General features: G+C 39.9%; 1 protein-coding gene across 1 annotated transcript in view; it reads left to right on the forward strand.

Annotated features, from left to right (window-relative positions):
• Positions 1–17,470, forward strand: part of HSD17B12 (hydroxysteroid 17-beta dehydrogenase 12) — a 169,039-nt gene that overhangs the window by 119,844 nt on the left and 31,725 nt on the right. The window contains exon 6 of the mRNA XM_004016421.6: positions 734–778. Coding sequence (XP_004016470.1) covers positions 734–778 — 45 coding nt within the window. The remainder of the gene's footprint in view (positions 1–733; positions 779–17,470) is intronic.

Here is a 17,470-nt window from a genome sequence, read left to right on the forward strand (position 1 = left end):
TCCTTCTACTCACTATCTGAGTTCCTCAGGGAATGACCCAGCCACCCTTAGTCTCCGTTCCCTTGTCTATGATATAGGCAGCTTTACAGAGATGTTAGAAGGATCGAATGAGAAAATATTCATCATCGCATCTGTACAACGCTAGGTTCAATAATAGCTCCAGTTTTATTATTATCATTTTGATTACATCAAAGCAGCTCTGTTTAAGTATCAGGATTCTAAACATCAATTTAAAAGCCATCATGGTGTTAATAATATACAGCAATATAGTGGATTCAGGTAAACTAGCTCTAGCAAAATGAAAGCTATGCATGTCTAATTCTTTAATAAAAACTAGAAAACATATTATTGAAAGAAAATGTAAATTTTTAAAAATTGTTGAAAATATTAGATTCAGTAGTTTCTTCTTTCCATGTTAGCAGAGAGGAAATTGCATATTTATTTTAGGTTTAGTGTGGTTTTTTCGCTTGCAGATTTCACTTGTATGTATACTTTGGATTCTGTATACTAGCATGAATTGCTGCATTTAGCTGAAAAATACTGTAATACTGAGAGTAAAATATAAGCTGCCTCTTTACCCCAAATCCTGTCCGTTTCCAAGGTCTATACTGTATCTGGGGAAACTTTCAATGCATCTCTGGATTATTTATATGTCTCTATCTATCTATCTTATATATAATATGGTCACTTCCATGATCAAATCTATATAAAATGATCAATATTTCTTTTGCAGACCATCAAGAAACTGATAAATGTTAATGTCCTTTCTGTTTGCAAGGTAAGGAAATTTATAATAAACATGTCATCTTTATAAATAGCTTCTTTATAAATACGTCACCTTTTTCTGGATCTTTCTATTTAAAAACACTGAATCAGTTTGTTCACTTCAGTCAGCTCTTATTTTGATTCAAGTATGTATTCCAGATGAAAGCAATTTATTTCCTTATGTTTTCAGGAAGTAGAAAGAACTAATTACCAAACAGATATCTATATAGTTCTCCTTTTTAGCAGCTGAACATTTATTAAATGCCTCTTATACACAAACACTTCTACAAAAACATAGTGAGTCCTGGGAATATGCAGACTAACTTAGGCTGAAGATTGATTCTTTTACAAAGCTTTCACCTATGAATAATTCATTGCTAACCTACTGTTTCCAGTCCATATCTCCTGTGGTCCACGTAAGCTGATGAGCTAAATGTTGTGGAAAAGCATTGTATGTGGGACCTCAGAGTAATGAGTATGATTTTTATTAGCCACACATGAAAATTACTCTCATTTCTAGTTGCTAGATGTGCATTATAGCCATGTCACTTGTATATGCTAACAAAAGACACCACAGCTAATATATGCTAAAAGGAAGAATAGCTAGCAAGTATGAGCATCTCAGAACCATCCCTCTCTACCTCTCTTAGGATGAGGAATCTTATTTTCCCAATCTGGGATCGAACCTGTGCCCCCTGTAGTGGAAGCTTGGAGTCCTAACCACTGGACCACCAGAAAATTTCCATTTCCCCTTTTATTTTAACAGTAACTACAATGAGATAGCATACCTTGATTATACATACCAGACCAGCAGAAAATACTGCTTAAGGCAGAATTTCCATACATAATGTCAGGTAGTTTAAATTTGAACATACTGATGGAACAGCAGAATTATTGATATTTTCATTAACTCATATACTAATTTAAGAAAACCAAAAAAAAAGCTTAAAACTATTTGGACTGACCAGATAAATATAAATAAGAATGTAACTGTATATATGGCATAGTCTTTTTTTAAAAAATTGTGAATATTTAAAGAGAAGTTCTCCTTGGGTCTTCATGTCCTGAGAAATCATAACCGTTACACAGTTGATTTCAAATTCAAGGACCCTAAAATCTTTTTCCAAGTTCAGAGACCTTAAAATCTTATTATGTCTTGTTCAACTTTTCATATATGGATAGCTGTGCTTCTCCCTGTATAATGTATATGTTGCTTTTACTTTTTATTTTTTATTTATTTATTTATTTATTTATTTTGTCCATAAATATAGAATTACTTTTAATAAAATTACATATGCATCATCTAGTGAGCTGTACATTTTTGTTTGTCTAGAGCTATATATGTTGCTTTTAAAGCGTGTAGTTAATTTAGTCTTTATGTGATTTTAGCAATATAGTTGATTCAGGTAAAGCAGGTCTATCAGAAAGCCACATCGTTGTTGCATGCCCACTATGTGACATCTGGCAGCTTGTTCCCTAAAGGCACCTCAAGTGAATGACATTGTCAGATGACAATTTTATAAAACAAATAGTTGCTCTATCTTTTTTGTTGTGGTTAACCAAGATTTTTTCTCAAGTAAGATTCAGTGTGAGGCAAACTACAAACAAGTGGATCTGTGAGTAGCTTTGGCTCAAGACACACGTGCACAAAATTAATGCTTGTAAAACATGGTTAATGTGCATATATCTGTATAGTCTTAAAGGTATTTCCCTTGGCATGCTATGTAAATGTAATCATTCTTCAATAATCTGTGTAAGGTTTCAAGTTAATTAAATAACTACATCATTTACTAGTAATACGACCTTTGAGTGAATTACTTACCCTCTGTGCTTCAGTTTTTCATCTATAAATTGAGGAGGATAATTCTCTTTACCTTACAGAGTTGTTTTGGGAATTAAACAAGGTAATATGTGTAAATCTCTTAGAATAGTGCCCAGAGCATACTAAAGGCTCTAAAAAATGTTTCTATTACTTTGTTAAACTCAGAGGTGGTAAAGATTTTGAGTAAATGTATGCAGCTATTACTTTTTTAGCAAGCAAATTTTTTGATCAAAATTAAGATCACTTGTGGTCTATAATTTGTTTTATGATTTTTGCCTTTTGAAATGACTGTGTTCTATGGTTTTGATAATCCCTTCTAATATATTTGGCCAAATGCTTAAAAATAATGAGAGTTAAAAAATAATGTGTGTTGGAGAGGCGGTCCAAAGATGGCAGAGGAATAGGACAGGGAGACCACTTTCTCCCCCACAAATTCAGAAGATCAAAAGATCATTTGAATGCTGAGCAACTTCCATAAAACAACTTCTGAACACTGGCAGAGGACACCAGGCCCTCAGAAAGGCAGCCCATTCTCTTCAAAAGAAGGTAGGACAAAATATAAAAGACAAAAAGAGAGACAAAAGAGTTAGGGATGGAGACCATCCCGGGAAGGGAGTCTTGAAGGAGGAGAAGTTTCCAAACACCAGGAAACACTCAATCGGCGGGTCTGTGGGGAGTTTTGGAATCTCAGAGGACAACATAACTGAGAGGAAAAAAAAAAAAACCCCACAGAATACACGCCTAACTGCAGCTCCCAGCAGAGAAGTAGCCCAGATGCTCTTATCTGCCACCAGCAAGCGGGGACTGAACAGGGAGGCGTGGGTGGCATGCTTAGGGTGAGAACTGGGCCTGAATGCCCTGAGGACAATCTGAGGGAGCTAACATGAAATAGCAACCCAAACTGTGGGATAACCAGAGAGAAGAAAAAAGAGAGAGAGAGAACTTTCCTGTGAAAAGCTCTAACCTAAGGCCCAGCCTGGCCTGCTCACAGAACAAAGGACTGAGTGAATACCAGAGGAGAGCTAGCCAGCTGTGGACCGGCACCTCCCCACTACCCAGAGGCAGAGAAGCAGGAGGGAGACAGCCAGAGCCAGAAGGCAAGGGGCAATCTTGGCCCCAGAGATGGCATCCTCCACCAAACTGTGAGCAGGCTCCCAGTTGCTAACCAAGTCTTCCTGGGATCCTGGATGGTTGACATCTGCCAGGAGGGTTGCAGCCAGAGAGCAGCTTCCCAGAGGACACACACAGCACACCTGAGATGGTGCTCTTGTGACACACCTGGGAAACTGAGTGGCTGGGACCGGGGAGGTGATAAGATGCACAGACCACCTGGGACAGTGTGCTTGCCAAGCACCTGGTTGCCTGAGCTACTCGGACCTGGGAAGGGCACAAAATGCATGCGCAGCCGAATCTGTGCCTTTGTGGAGTACCCAAGAACCTGAACCTGAGCAGTTTAGACCTGGGAAGTGCACAAAACCCAGGGCCTGATTTAGACAGTTCCCCTGCAGAGCAACCTGGAGCCTGAGCAATGTAGACCGGGAAAGTACATGCACTGTGAGCTGGGGCAAACCCAGTTTGCCCCAGTTTCCAGACTGTGAAGAGCACATAGGGAATTGATTACTGCTTAATTGCTTTCTCCTGTTTTGATTCCCCCTCTTCTCCTGGTCACGTCTATATCCCTCCTTCCTCTTCTCTTCTCCATGCAACTCTGTGAACCTCTCTGGGTGTCCCTCACTGTGGAGAATCTTTTCACCATTAACCTAGATGTTTTTTCATTGGTGCTGTATGGATGGAGAAGTCTTGAGGCTACTATAAGAAAAAGACTGAAAATCAGAGGCAGGAGGCTTAAATCCAAAACTTGAGAACACCAGAAAACTCCTGACTCCAGGGAACATTAATCGACAAGAGCTCATCCAAAAGCCTCCATACCTACATTGAAACCAAGCTCCACCCAAGAGCCAACAAGTTTCAGAGCAAGACATACCATGCTAATTCTCTAGTGACACAGGAACATAACCCTGAGCATTAAAATTCAAGCGGCCAAAAGTCAAAACCCAAAGACACCTCAAAACTCACTACTTGACACTCCATAGAAAAGAGATTCAGCTCCACCCACCAGAACACCAACACAAGTGTCCCTAACCAGGAAACCTTGACAAACCACTCATCCAACCCCACCCACAGGAGGAACCTCCACAGTAAAAAGGAACCACAAACTTCCAGCATACAGAAGAGCCACCCCAAACACAGCAATCTAAACAAAATGAAAAGGCAGAGAAATATTCAGCAGGTAAAGGAACATGATAAATGCCCACCAAATGAAACAAAATAGGAGGAGATAGGGAGTCTACCTGAAAAAGAACTCAGAATAATGATAGTAAAGATGATCCGAAGTCTTGAAAACAAAATGGATTTACAGATGAATAGACTGAAGACAAGGATTGAGAAGATGCAAGAAATGTCTAACAGGGACCTAGAAGAAATTTTAAAAAGAGTCAGTCAATAATGCATAATGCTATAACTGAGATCAAAAGCACGCTGGAGGGAACCAACAGTACAATAACTGAGGCAGAAGAGAGGATAAGTGAGGTAGAAGATAGAATGGTGGAAATAAATGAAGCAGAGAGGAAAAAAGAAAAACCTAACCTAACTTTACACCTAGAAAAAGAAGAAATTAAGAACCCCAGGATTAGTAGAAGGAAAGAAATCATAAAAATGAGAGCAGAAATAAATGAGAAAGAAACAAAGGAGACTGTAGCAAAAATCAGCAAAACTAAAAGCTGGTTCTTTGAGAAGATAAACAAAATAGATAAACCATTAGCCAGACTCATCAAGCAATAAAGGGAGAAGAATCAAATCAACAAAATTAGAAGTGAAAATGGAGAAATCACAACAGACCGCACAGAAATACAAAGGATCATAAGAGACTACTGTCAGCAACTTTATGCCAATAAAATGGACAACTTGGACAAATTCTTAGAAAAGTATAACCTTCCAAAACTGAACCAGGAAGAAATAGAAAATCTTGTCAGACCCATCACAAGCACAGAAATTGAAACTGTAATCAAAAATCTTCCAACGAACAAAAGCCCAGGACCAGGTGGCTTCACAGGTGAATTCTATCAAAGATTTAGAGAAGTGCTAACACCTATCCTACTCAAACTCTTCCAGAAAATTGCAGAAGAAGGTAAACTTCCAAACTCATTCTACGAGGCCACCATCACTCTAATACCAAAACCAGACAAAGATGCCACAAAAAAAGAAAACTACCAGCCAATATCACTGATAAACATAGATGCAAAAATCCTTAACAAAATTCCAGCAAACAGAATCCAACAGCACATTAAAAAGATCATACATCATGACCAAGTGGGCTTTATCCCAGAGATGCAAGGACTCTTCAATATTTGCAAATCAATCAGTGTATTACAACACATTAACAAATTGAAAGATAAAAACCATATGGTTTTCTCAATAGATGCAAAAAAAGCCTTCAACAAAATTCAACATCCATTTATGATAAAAAAAAAAAAAACCCTCCAGAAAGCAGGCATAGAAGGAACATACCTCAACATAATAAAAGCCATATATGATAATCCCACAGCAAACATTATCCTCAATGGTGAAAAATTAAAAGCATTTCCTCTAAAGTCAGGAACAAGACAGGGGTGCCCACTCTCACCGCTACTATTCAACATAGTTTTGGAAGTTTTAGCCGCAGCAATCAGAGAAGAAAAAGAAATAAAAAGAATCCAGATTGGAAAAGAAGAAGTAAAACTCTCACTGTTTGTAGATGACATGATCCTCTACTTAGAAAAGCCTAAAGACTCCACCAGAAAATTACTAGAGCTAATCAGTGAATATAGTAAAGTTGCAGGATATAAAATTAACACACAGAAATCCCTTGCATTCCTATACACTAACAATGAGAAAATAGAAAGAAAAATTAAGGAAACAATTCCATTCACCATTGCAATGAAAAGAATAAAATACTTAGGAATAAATCTATCTAAAGAAACAAAAGACATATATAGAAAACTATAAAACACCGATGAAAGAAATCAAAGATGACACAAATAGATGGAGAAATATACCATGTTCATGGATCAGAAGAATCAATATAATGAAAATGAGTATACTACCCAAAACAATCTATAGATTCAATGCAATCCCAAGCTACCAATGGTATTTTTCATAGAACTAGAACAAATAATTTCACAATTTGTATGGAAATGCAAAAAACCTCAAATAGCCAAAGCAACCTCGAGAAAGGAGAATAGAACTGGAGGAATCGACCTGCGTGACTTCAGGCTATACTACAAAGCCAGTCATCAAGACAGCATGATACTGGCACAAAGACAGAAATATAGATCAGTGGAACAAAATGAAAGCCTAGAGATAAATCCACACACCTATGGACACCTTATCTTTGACAAAGGAGGCAAGAATATACAATGGAGAAAAGACAATCTCTTTAACAAGTGGTGCTGGGAAAACTAGTCAAACACTTATAAAAGAATGAAACTAGAACACTTTCTAAAACCATACACAAAAATAAACTCAAAATGGATTAAAGATCTAAATGTAAGACCAGAAACTGTAAAACTCCTAGAGGAAAACATAAGCAAAACACTCTGACATAAATCATAGCAGGATCATCTATGACCTACCTCCCAGAGCAATGGAAATAAAAGCAAAAATAAGCAAATGGGACCTAATTAAATTTAAAAGCTTTTGCACAATGAAGGAAACTATAAGCAAGGTGAAAAGACAGCCTTCAGAATGGGAGAAAATAATAGCAAATGAAGCAACTGACAATTAATCTCAAAAATATACAAGCAGCTCTTGCAGCTCAATTCCAGAAAAATAAATGACTCAATCAAAAAATGGGCCAAAGAACTAAAGAGACATTTCTCCAAAGAAGACATACAGATGGCTAACAAACACATGAAAAGATGCTCACCGTCACTCATTATCAGAGAAATGCAAATCAAAACCACAATGAGGTACCATCTCATGCCAGCCAAAATGGCTGCTATCAGAAAATCTACAAACAATAAATGCTGGAGGGGGTGTGGAGAAAAGGGAACCCTCTTCCAGTGTTGGTGGGAATGCACACTAGTACATCCACTCTGGAGAACAGTGTGGAGATGCCTTAAAAAAAACTGGAAATAGAAGTGCCATATGACCCAGCAGTCCCACTGCTGGGCATACACACTGAGGAAACCAGAAATGAAAGAGGCACCTGTACCCCAATGTTCATCGCAGCACTGTTTACAGTAGTTAGGACGTGGAAGCAACCTAGATGTCCATCAGCAAACAAATGGATAAGAAAGCTGTGGTACATATACACAATGGAATATTACTCAGCTATTAAAAAGAATGCGTTTGAATCAGTTCTAATGAGGTGGGTGAAACTGGAGCCCATTATACAGAGTGAAGTAAGTCAGAAAGAAAAACACCAATACAGTATATTAACGCATATATATGGAATTTAGAAAGATGGTAACGATGACCCTATATGCGAGACAGCAAAAGAGACACAGATGTAAAGAACAGACTTTTGGACTCTGTGGGAGAAAGCGAGGGTGGGATGATTCGAGAGAATAGCATTGAAACGTGTATTACCATATGTGGAATGGATCGCCAGTCCAGGTTCAATGCATGAGACAGGGTGCTCAGGGCCAGTGCACTGGGATGACCCTGAGGGATGGGATGGGGAGGGAGGAGGGAGGGAGGGTCAGGGTGGGGAACAGATGTGCACCCATGGCTGATTCATGTTAGTGTATGGCAAAAACCACTACAATACTGGAAAGTAACTGGCCTCCAATTAAAATAAATAAATTAATTTAAAAAAATAGTGAGTTATATTATGTACATGTGTTTCATAATATATCATAATAAAGTAATGATGAAAAACATGAAGTGTTTTTAAATTGCATTTTATAGAATTGTTAGCGCTAGCTCCACATTAGTCTCCCGGTCACTTTAATTCCTCTGTCAGAGAAACAGTGTAAAGTTGTTGCTCCATATCCATTAATTAGTATCTTCTCCTGCAATCTCCATACAGACTGAAGTAAGTCAGAAAGAGAAAAACAAGCATCATATATTAACCACGTGTGTGTGGCATCTAGAAAAATGGTACAGATGAACCTAGTTCCCGAGCAGGGATCGAGACAGTTGAAGAGCACGGACGTGTAGACATGGTGGGGGATGGGGAGGGTGGGCCGAACTGGGAGACTCGGTTTGACATAAACACACTACCAGCTGTAAAACAGGTAGCGGGAAGTTGCCGTATAGCGCAGCGAGCTATACGATGACCTACCTGTGACGCTCTGCGATGACCTAGATGGGTGGGATGACAGGGCTGGGGGAAAGGAGGGAGGTCCAACAAGAGAGGGGATATATATATATATATACATGTAGCTGATTCACTCCATTGCACTGCAGAAACTAACACAGCATTGTAAAACAATTATACTCCAATGTAAAAGAAAGAAAAATTGTACAGAAAAAGAGAAACCCTGGTGGCCTCTGTCTCCCAAAGCATACACTTTGGACTGGCAGTCTACAGAATAGTAGTGATAAAAAGGCCAAGGTCCTGACCTTGATCTCTGCGAACCGGTCAGCTTGCTCTGCTCTGTGGTCACACACCTCATCCTCTGAGCAGCATCTGAGCACCGGTGAGCGTGTACTGGTGGTGCCCACCTCATGGCCCTGCTTACAGATGAGTAGTGCAGGGGCGGGAAGCGTGGATGAAGCACCACCAGTCCACCGCACTAGAGAGGATCCTCAGTTTTCTTTACCATAATGATGAAATAATAGCAAGACATCAGTCCTGGTATCTTGACAGATGATAAAATGCTCATCCCACCTCTCTGTTGTTCTTCTTCCACCTTCTTTTTTTCCATGGGCATAGATGCTTTTTCCCATGAAAGGAGTCAGTGGAGACAAACGCCAAACTTACTAAACATCATCCCCTATCATATTGTGAGCCATACTGATGAGAAGTATCACCAGCAGAAGAGATGGATATATGCTTTAAAATTTTGTCTGTTAACCTCTTTTTGCAAGTCAAATCCCATTTGCAAAGCACTAAGGGAGTTTGCTATTCAGAAATGCTTCTTCATTCAGCCAAAGAATGAAGAATATTTTAATTTATCTTTCATGTAAATATGTATTTTCCTGTCCATTTGTGATGGGAGCTTTTAGTGGAAAAACAGTTCAAAATGCTTGATTTATTTATCATGGAATTAGTACCATCTACAGACAGCCAATCAGTTTTCATTGTACTGTAGGCAGGATCCGGCTTGTTTGTAGCACGTTTGACTGACTGTTCAAGCAGGGCAATAGTTTGACTCAGACAGCGGGAGGTGAGTGGTGTGCAGTGGCTTACCAGAGGCCAGGAGAGTAAGTTAGGACATGATTGTTTAGGTCCTTGAGTGCTGTGCTCAAGAGGGCAGAGAGCCTTAAAGTAGAAATAAGGTGTGATCTGGTGTACATTTTAGAAAGACAGCTCCAGTGGCAGAGTGGCATGGCAGTGTGTATTTAAAGGCATGTGTTTTGATCTTGTTTATACTGAGAAGGGGCATTCACCTTGATGGAGTCGTGTGTCTGAAGCTCCCAGGTTTAGTATTCTTTCGTGCTGCTGTGATTTGCCCTGTAGTGCATTTTGATGAATTGTTTCTGTTGTCCTTCAGTTGACTGGGTTATGTTGCGGATCCAGGATTACGTTTTCGGTAGCAGCGGCTGTTTAGAGCTCCAGGTTAACTTAGAAGGAGAGGAAAATTGGTCTAGAATCTTATAAGGTTTTCTGGTGGTTGGACATCAGGGGACCCAGGGCATGGATGTCTATGGCCTAATACCTTAATAAGTGTGTTGAAAAAGGCTTATATACGAAAGAGAATGACATCTTCTGTCCATCAGGGTTGGTTCAAGTTTTATCTCCTCAGCAAACCACATGCTAGAAGCTGACTGGCTGAGAAGCATGCCCGGAAAGGTTGGAGAGATGAGCTTGCCCTGTGACCTTGGGTTTGTGTCCCTAATTTGGAGATATTTGCGGGCAGGGCCCAGCATCTGGTTGGAAGTCTTGTGCTGTACCAGACCATTGAATGACCTGGCTTGACATTCCAGGATTAGTGCCTGGTCCGTGCGTTCCTGTCCCTGTATCAATAAGTCACATGATGATAAAAAATCATCGAAGTCCCCCATTCCAACAGAGGAATAATAAAACTGCAATATCCTGGCCAAAGGATTTACACGTCATCACCGGATGAAGTGGCGATGAGTGGTCCACAGAATATGGAGGAAGAAATGTTAACAAAAATAGCGGTGACTCTAGACCCCTCCAGTCCCATCTGATCGTTTCACTTTTCATCTTATTCAATAATTTAGAATTATTCCTTTTTTTTCTCTCTGTGACTTGCTTAACTGGGCTTTCCCTTTACCAGGTTAGTTGAGGCAATCTAAGAGGTGTTTAGAAGCCTTGTTGCCTGCTTTGTAGTTTTGCTGTTAGTACCTTCAGGGTTAAATTCAGTCTTGTTCTTATTCCCTGCAGAGCAGGTAAGTGCAAAGGTCAGGAGAGCAATGGTGTGAAAATTCTGCATGAAGGTGACTGATATGGCCAGTAGATCAGCCTTCAACTGGAAGAAAGGTCCTCCTGGCCAGGGTTTTCTTGTGATTTCAGATGTTCTGTGACTAAAATCTAAGGTTAAGGCTCATTTCTCCTCAAGATCAATGACCTTCAGACCAGAAATGGTAAGAGTTTAGAGATAATTAAATCTCCAGATATTAAGCCACACACTTCTACAGTAGTTCGGGTTTTATGCCTGGACAGGCTTCCCTGGTGGCTCAGACGGTCAAGAATCCGCCTGCAATGCAGGAGACCTAGTTTCGATCCCTTGGTTGGCAAGGTCCCCTGGAGAAGGGGGACGGCTACCCGCTCCATTATTCTTGCCTGGAGAATCCTTTAGATAGAGGAGCTGGGCAGCCTGCAGTCCATGGGGTCTCAAAGAGTTGGACACGACTGAGCGACTTTCACTTCAGTATGCCTGGAAGAAGTTTCCATCTCGGAATACTGAAAGAGTTTGCAGGTGAAATTGTGGTATTGCTATTGGTTATTATTAGAGAAATCATAGAAAAGGGGGAACACGCCACAACTCCAGAGGCAGGTATATATCGATCCAAGTCCACTTTCAGTCGGTAGCATACTCAGCACCAAATCCAAAGACTAGTTCCGAAATGGATCTTCTCCATGCTGTTTGTCACTGATTTGAGATCACTTGTTGTAACATCTGCCAAACTGAAAATTGCCTGCCTTCTCAAGGCCTGATGGTTCTTTGATTCCTTTAATGATAGTATAAGAACCTCAAGGACACCATAGACTCTTCACTCCTTTTCAAATGAACACAGCCCAAGCCTTTTCCATAGCTTATCTAAGAATGCGAAAGCCATCCCTTGTGAAGGTGCTGGGCCCTGAAGCTGCTACTGGGCTTGGTGAATATGCTGGACAATAGGGAGTGGCCCTACCTATACTGAGACCCCTTAGGAAATTTCCAGACTATCATTCTGACAAATACAGGGGCTGTCCTACTTTCTTTGTTACCTTTCTCAGAGCAGAGAAATATGTGGGTGGGGATCCAAGGTAAAATTTATTAACAATTTCCAGTTTCAGTGAAGTAACAGTGAAGTACCACTCAGTCTTGTTTTATTTGGGAATGGGGAGGAAGAGTCTTAAGCAGGGGATCAAAATTTAATTCTTCCTTCATTAGATAATCAGCCAAAGTGAAGTAGCTGAAAGAAGTAGAGATGTTTAGCATGGAGAAGGGAAGCATGACATCACATACACACACACGCACACAATCAAGACCAGTTAGCTCAACCTCCTGTTTTGTAAATCAGCTCACCCAATGATTTCTTCCAGACATCACACACACACACACACGCACACACACACACACAATATCAAGGCCAGTTAGCTCAACCTGTTTTGTAAATCAGCTCACCCAATGATTTCTTCCAGACATCACACACACAATCAAGACCAGTTAGCTTAACCTCCTGTTTTGTAAATCAGCTCACCCAATGATTTCTTCCAGACATCACACACACACACACACACACACACACACACACACACACACACACAATCAAGGCCAGTTAGCTCAACCTGTTTTGTAAATCAGCTCACCCAATGATTTCTTCCAGACATCACACACACACACAATATCAAGGCCAGTTAGCTCAACCTTCTGTTCTGCAAATCAGCTCACACACACACACTCTCTCTCTCTCTCTGTCTCTCTCTCTGTCTCTCTCAAGGCCAGTTAGCTCACACACACACACACACACACTCACACACTCTCACTCTCTTTCTCTCAAGGCCAGTTAGCTCAGACTCCTACCTGTTCTGCAAATCAGCTCACCCAGTTATTCGTTCCAGATTCCAAGCTCCTTACATTTCTCAGTGAGAACCACTTACGTAGCCTAACCAGCCAGCTTATCTTTCTCCAGTCCAGTCTCCGTGCTCCAGCCAAAGTGTTATTATGGTACTCTGGGTCGTATCACACCACTGTTAAACCCCTCCGTGACTTCTTTCCCTCAACTCCAGAACCTTTCATGTGACCTGCTGGGAAGGGCCTATGTTGATTTGGCTCCTCCCCACATCTCCCTTTCAACTCAGGTCTCTCTCCTCCAAGTGCTGCGCTCAGTCTCTTGAACTAGTCTCAATCCAGCATCCCCTCAGGCTGGGCCCTCTGCATAGAAGACTCTCGTCTCCCGCTTTACTAATTCTCCTCACTCTTCAGTTCTCAGCTAAGACGTTACATACTTAGCGGTGGGGAAGGGGCAGGGAGCCTCCCAGGCTCGATGAAGTCTCTCAGCTGTGCTATTTCATTGCACGCTGTGTGGTTCCCTTTCCCTTAGCATTTCGTTCTTCGTTGAGTGTCTCTAGAGGTTGTGAGGTCTGGGACCACGTCCTTTTCTTTCTCTGCCATTTCCCAGCCCTAGCTCTCACATATGGCAGGTGTACAGCAAATGCTTTTTGAATAAATCAGTGAATAAATTAAAAAAAAGAAAATTCTAGTCCTTTAGAAATAAGGATCACACTTACTTACATCACACAACCTCTGAAAGGTTGGCCTTAGATCGGTTGCTGATATTTACCCTGAAGTGAGCTGTGAGAACTTCCTAAGCTTTGGATCTGCCAGAAGGGGAGTGGGTGGAAGGTGAGTTCCTTCTGATTCTGGGTCAGAGGTTACAAATCCATAGTCTGTGCGCTGGACGTGGGCTACTAATATATTTTGGTTGGCTCCAGCAGTGTGTTCAAAATTAGGACATTTCCCAGCTTTCTAGCTTCTCTTGGGAAAATTTTGAAAGGAGGGTGACACAGACCTGAACTGCTGCTTGGCAGCGAGTGATCAGAGCTGAATGACAGCGGAGTGTGCTCAGTAGTCGGGCCTGCACTCTCCAGATCACCGCAGTCCCCACTCGCCCCTATTGTCTGACCCACCTCACTGTTCTTTCACCTACTTGGCCCTTTTAGGTATTTGAGTTCATGGTTCCCCCCTGTTCAGTAATTCCAAGTGTTTAGCCTACTCATACTGAATCATTGTATGCTTGGAGGACTTGAAGAATTGGAATGTCTTTGACTTAAATCCATCCCTATGATTGTCTGAAATCAAATCACTTGGAATATGAGATCCTTTGCCTGCTTTTGAAAAGCCAGTTTTTTTTTTCTCATTATACAACTATGTATTCACTGTATATCACTTTAGCCATAATGCTATGTCCTGCCCATGGAGTAGATAATAGTAATAAATGTTTGGATGGATGGACAGATGAAAACATACAAGAAAAATATTGTTTACTTTTTTATAAAACATGTGTTTGCCTCTGGTATGTCACATAGTACCAGTAGGGGGAGCCCTCTATTAATTTGGAAATCCATCAGGAGAATCTGTTCAGCAGTCTGAAGTGAAGTGAAGTCGCTCAGTTGTGTCTGATTCTTTGCGACCCCATGGACTGTAGCCCGCCACACTCCTCCATCCATGGGATTTTCCAGGTAAGAGTACTGGCGTGGGTTGCCATTTCCTTCTCCAGGGGATCTTACTGACCCAGGGATCGAACCCAGCTCTCCCACATTGTAGGCAGACGCTTTACCATCTGAGCCACCAGGGAAGTCTGTTTAGCAGTCTAGTGGTATTTAATTTAGGGATTATGCTAAGAAGTTATCCTCTGACTCTGCCCCAAGAATTCAAGTTAACACAACAGGAAATTAATCAATTGTAGGAAGGAGAGTATGCTTCTCACCACTGCCCCTGCCCAGGGTTTCAGAAGAAACACATTCCAGGTTAATATCTAGAGCCTTTAAATCCATTTGAAAGCAGTTATCATTAAGCTCTTAACAGTTTCCAAATTGGGGAGCATATTTAGCCCTAAGAGTCTCAGAGTAATGGGCTGCTTCAGGCACAAATACAAAATAATGGGTTTGCTAAAATACAGGACCACCACTCTTTCCACAGTTTTCATCTTTACAAAATGAGGGAGTAATTGGAGATTCCAAGGTTCTTTGTAGCTCCAAGTAAAGCTTGTTTAAAGAAGAAATGCATTATAAATGAGTGAACGTGTTAAAATCTCTGTGAGAAACTTAGGGCTTCTTTTCTCCTCCAAATCTGTCACTTTTGGAGAAGTCAGCTTATTTGGAGAAAAGATCAGTAATAGAAACTCTCAGTGTATTGGTTGAATAGTATCACCAACTCAGTGGACATGAGTTTGAGCAAATTCGGGGAGATAGTGAAGGACAGGGAAGCCTGGTGACCTGCAGTCCCAGGGGTCACAAAGAGTCAGACGCAACTTAATGACTGAACAACAAACTTGGAAAAACAGTGTGTGATGATATATATGTTCTTTTTATTTTCATTGTTGTTTAGAGTTTAAAAATTATGGCTTTAGATTCTTCATTATTAGTTGGCATCCAGTTCTCTGTTATGGAAAGTTCTTTTCTTTTTCTTTTGTTAAGTCATTAAAAAAAAATTAAACCAGAATTTATTATCCAAGAAAAAGTATTGTTTTTTATAGTATGGGGTTGAATTTAAAGTTCAGTAATATGGGACGGGGGAAATGGCAAAAGAAGGTTGATAACTTTGACAAGAAGGGCTGATGACTTTCACAAAGACCTAAACATTGGTAGAGGAGAGGCAAATAATACTCAGATCTCAAAGCCGTCTAAAAACCCAATCTCATTAAGCTTCTTACCCCCTGCGTGGTAAGCATTCTGTTAGCCATACATATGAGATTCTAAGAATTTATAATTAAGTTGTATTCTTGGTGCCAGAGCTCAAATTATACATTTCATCAAAGGAAATGTGTGCTGTGTCATTCTAGCATGACTTCCAGTGGAGTTACCACCGAATTTCTCCAAAACAGGCATTGTGTGACATCGTTGTTATTTTATGTAATTCTTTGCACTATTATACTGTGGTTTTAAAAAGTTGTTAATGATTCCCACTAAAAATTTGCTTAAGGCATTTGTATCTATTTCCTTTTCATTTGTGTGGGTTCATTTTTCAGTTGCTTGAATTCAGATCCTGTTTACTCCATGCAGGTTTCTCTAGGGTAGGGGGCAGGGCAGCAGGGACAAAGTGGCTATTTGTGGTGTCCTAACTATTTGTACAAGAAGCCTGGATTCCTGGACCTCCTATTTATATATAATGGTGATACAGGTGTCAATATCATTTTCTTATTTTAACTAAAGTATCTTGAATTTTAATCTTTTCATTTGGGTTTTTAGTTATCTCTTTGAGCATTGGGTTTTTAGTTATCTCTTTGAGCATTATGCAATAATGTTTTCTTTATACTGTTCTCTCCCCCAAAAATGATGAAACACAAGAGGTTACATGATATAAAAATAATTTGCTTGTAAAATAATATGCATGATTCACTTGTGTAGGCATCGGTTTTCATACCAAACTAAAAAGTAGGAAACTTGGATTGGCTTTTGAGTATAAAATAAGATTCTTTCTACAAATTCTTGATTACTGATGCCAGAGAAGTGAAAAAGAAAAAATTTTATTCTTGTTGATTTCTTTTAGAAATAACATTAGTTGTGGGGGCTCTTCTGATTGCAAAAACAATGCAAGCAGTTGCCAAAAATAGAAGAAATATTTCAGAATACTAAAATGGATACATTTTAATAAAACATTTTAAAGGACTTTCTAGGTCAGCCAGTGCATTTTTGAGTCAGCTTATCTCAACTGAATGATCTAATAATACTGACTTTGATTTTTGTATGAGCTACATCAGCCTCTTACTTCTTTCCCAGCCAGAACATACATAGCTGTGGCAGTAAATATATAACTCTTGAAATAGAATATGTGGTGTCCCCAAGAGGAATTCTCAATTGAGCTATCATTGGTGAAGACTATGTCAGGCTTGCATGCAGAGTGATATAATATCTTGGTGCGAAATAGCATGTATCGGCCTTTCTCCCTTTGAGTTAGGCTTCTAGGACTTTTTTGTGGTAAAGATTGATGCAACTGTCCCTAAAAAATATGTCTCTATAAATAGGAAACATTTGTTTTTTTCTGCAAGAATCTGAAGCTGCCATTGTCACAGAGGTGCTATTATAGGACTTTTATTTACTTTTGAGGAAAGAATTAATTTGATATTGTCTGCTGTATACTTTTGGAAATAACGTAGAAGAAAACAAGTATAGAAGTCATTTTTACTACTATTTTTGATATTTTTAACCACTGAACTTACAAGTTATGGTAACCTTATTTTAGCAGTATCTTAAGAGGAACAAAATTTTTCCTGGTACAGCAATTATCACCTGCAGATGGCCTAAAATTAGCATATTGAGTTAACTCCAGAAACAGCTTGTAA

This window comes from Ovis aries, chromosome 15, assembly GCF_016772045.2.
Source record: "Ovis aries strain OAR_USU_Benz2616 breed Rambouillet chromosome 15, ARS-UI_Ramb_v3.0, whole genome shotgun sequence".
In the NCBI taxonomy this organism is placed as follows: Eukaryota; Metazoa; Chordata; class Mammalia; order Artiodactyla; family Bovidae; genus Ovis; species Ovis aries.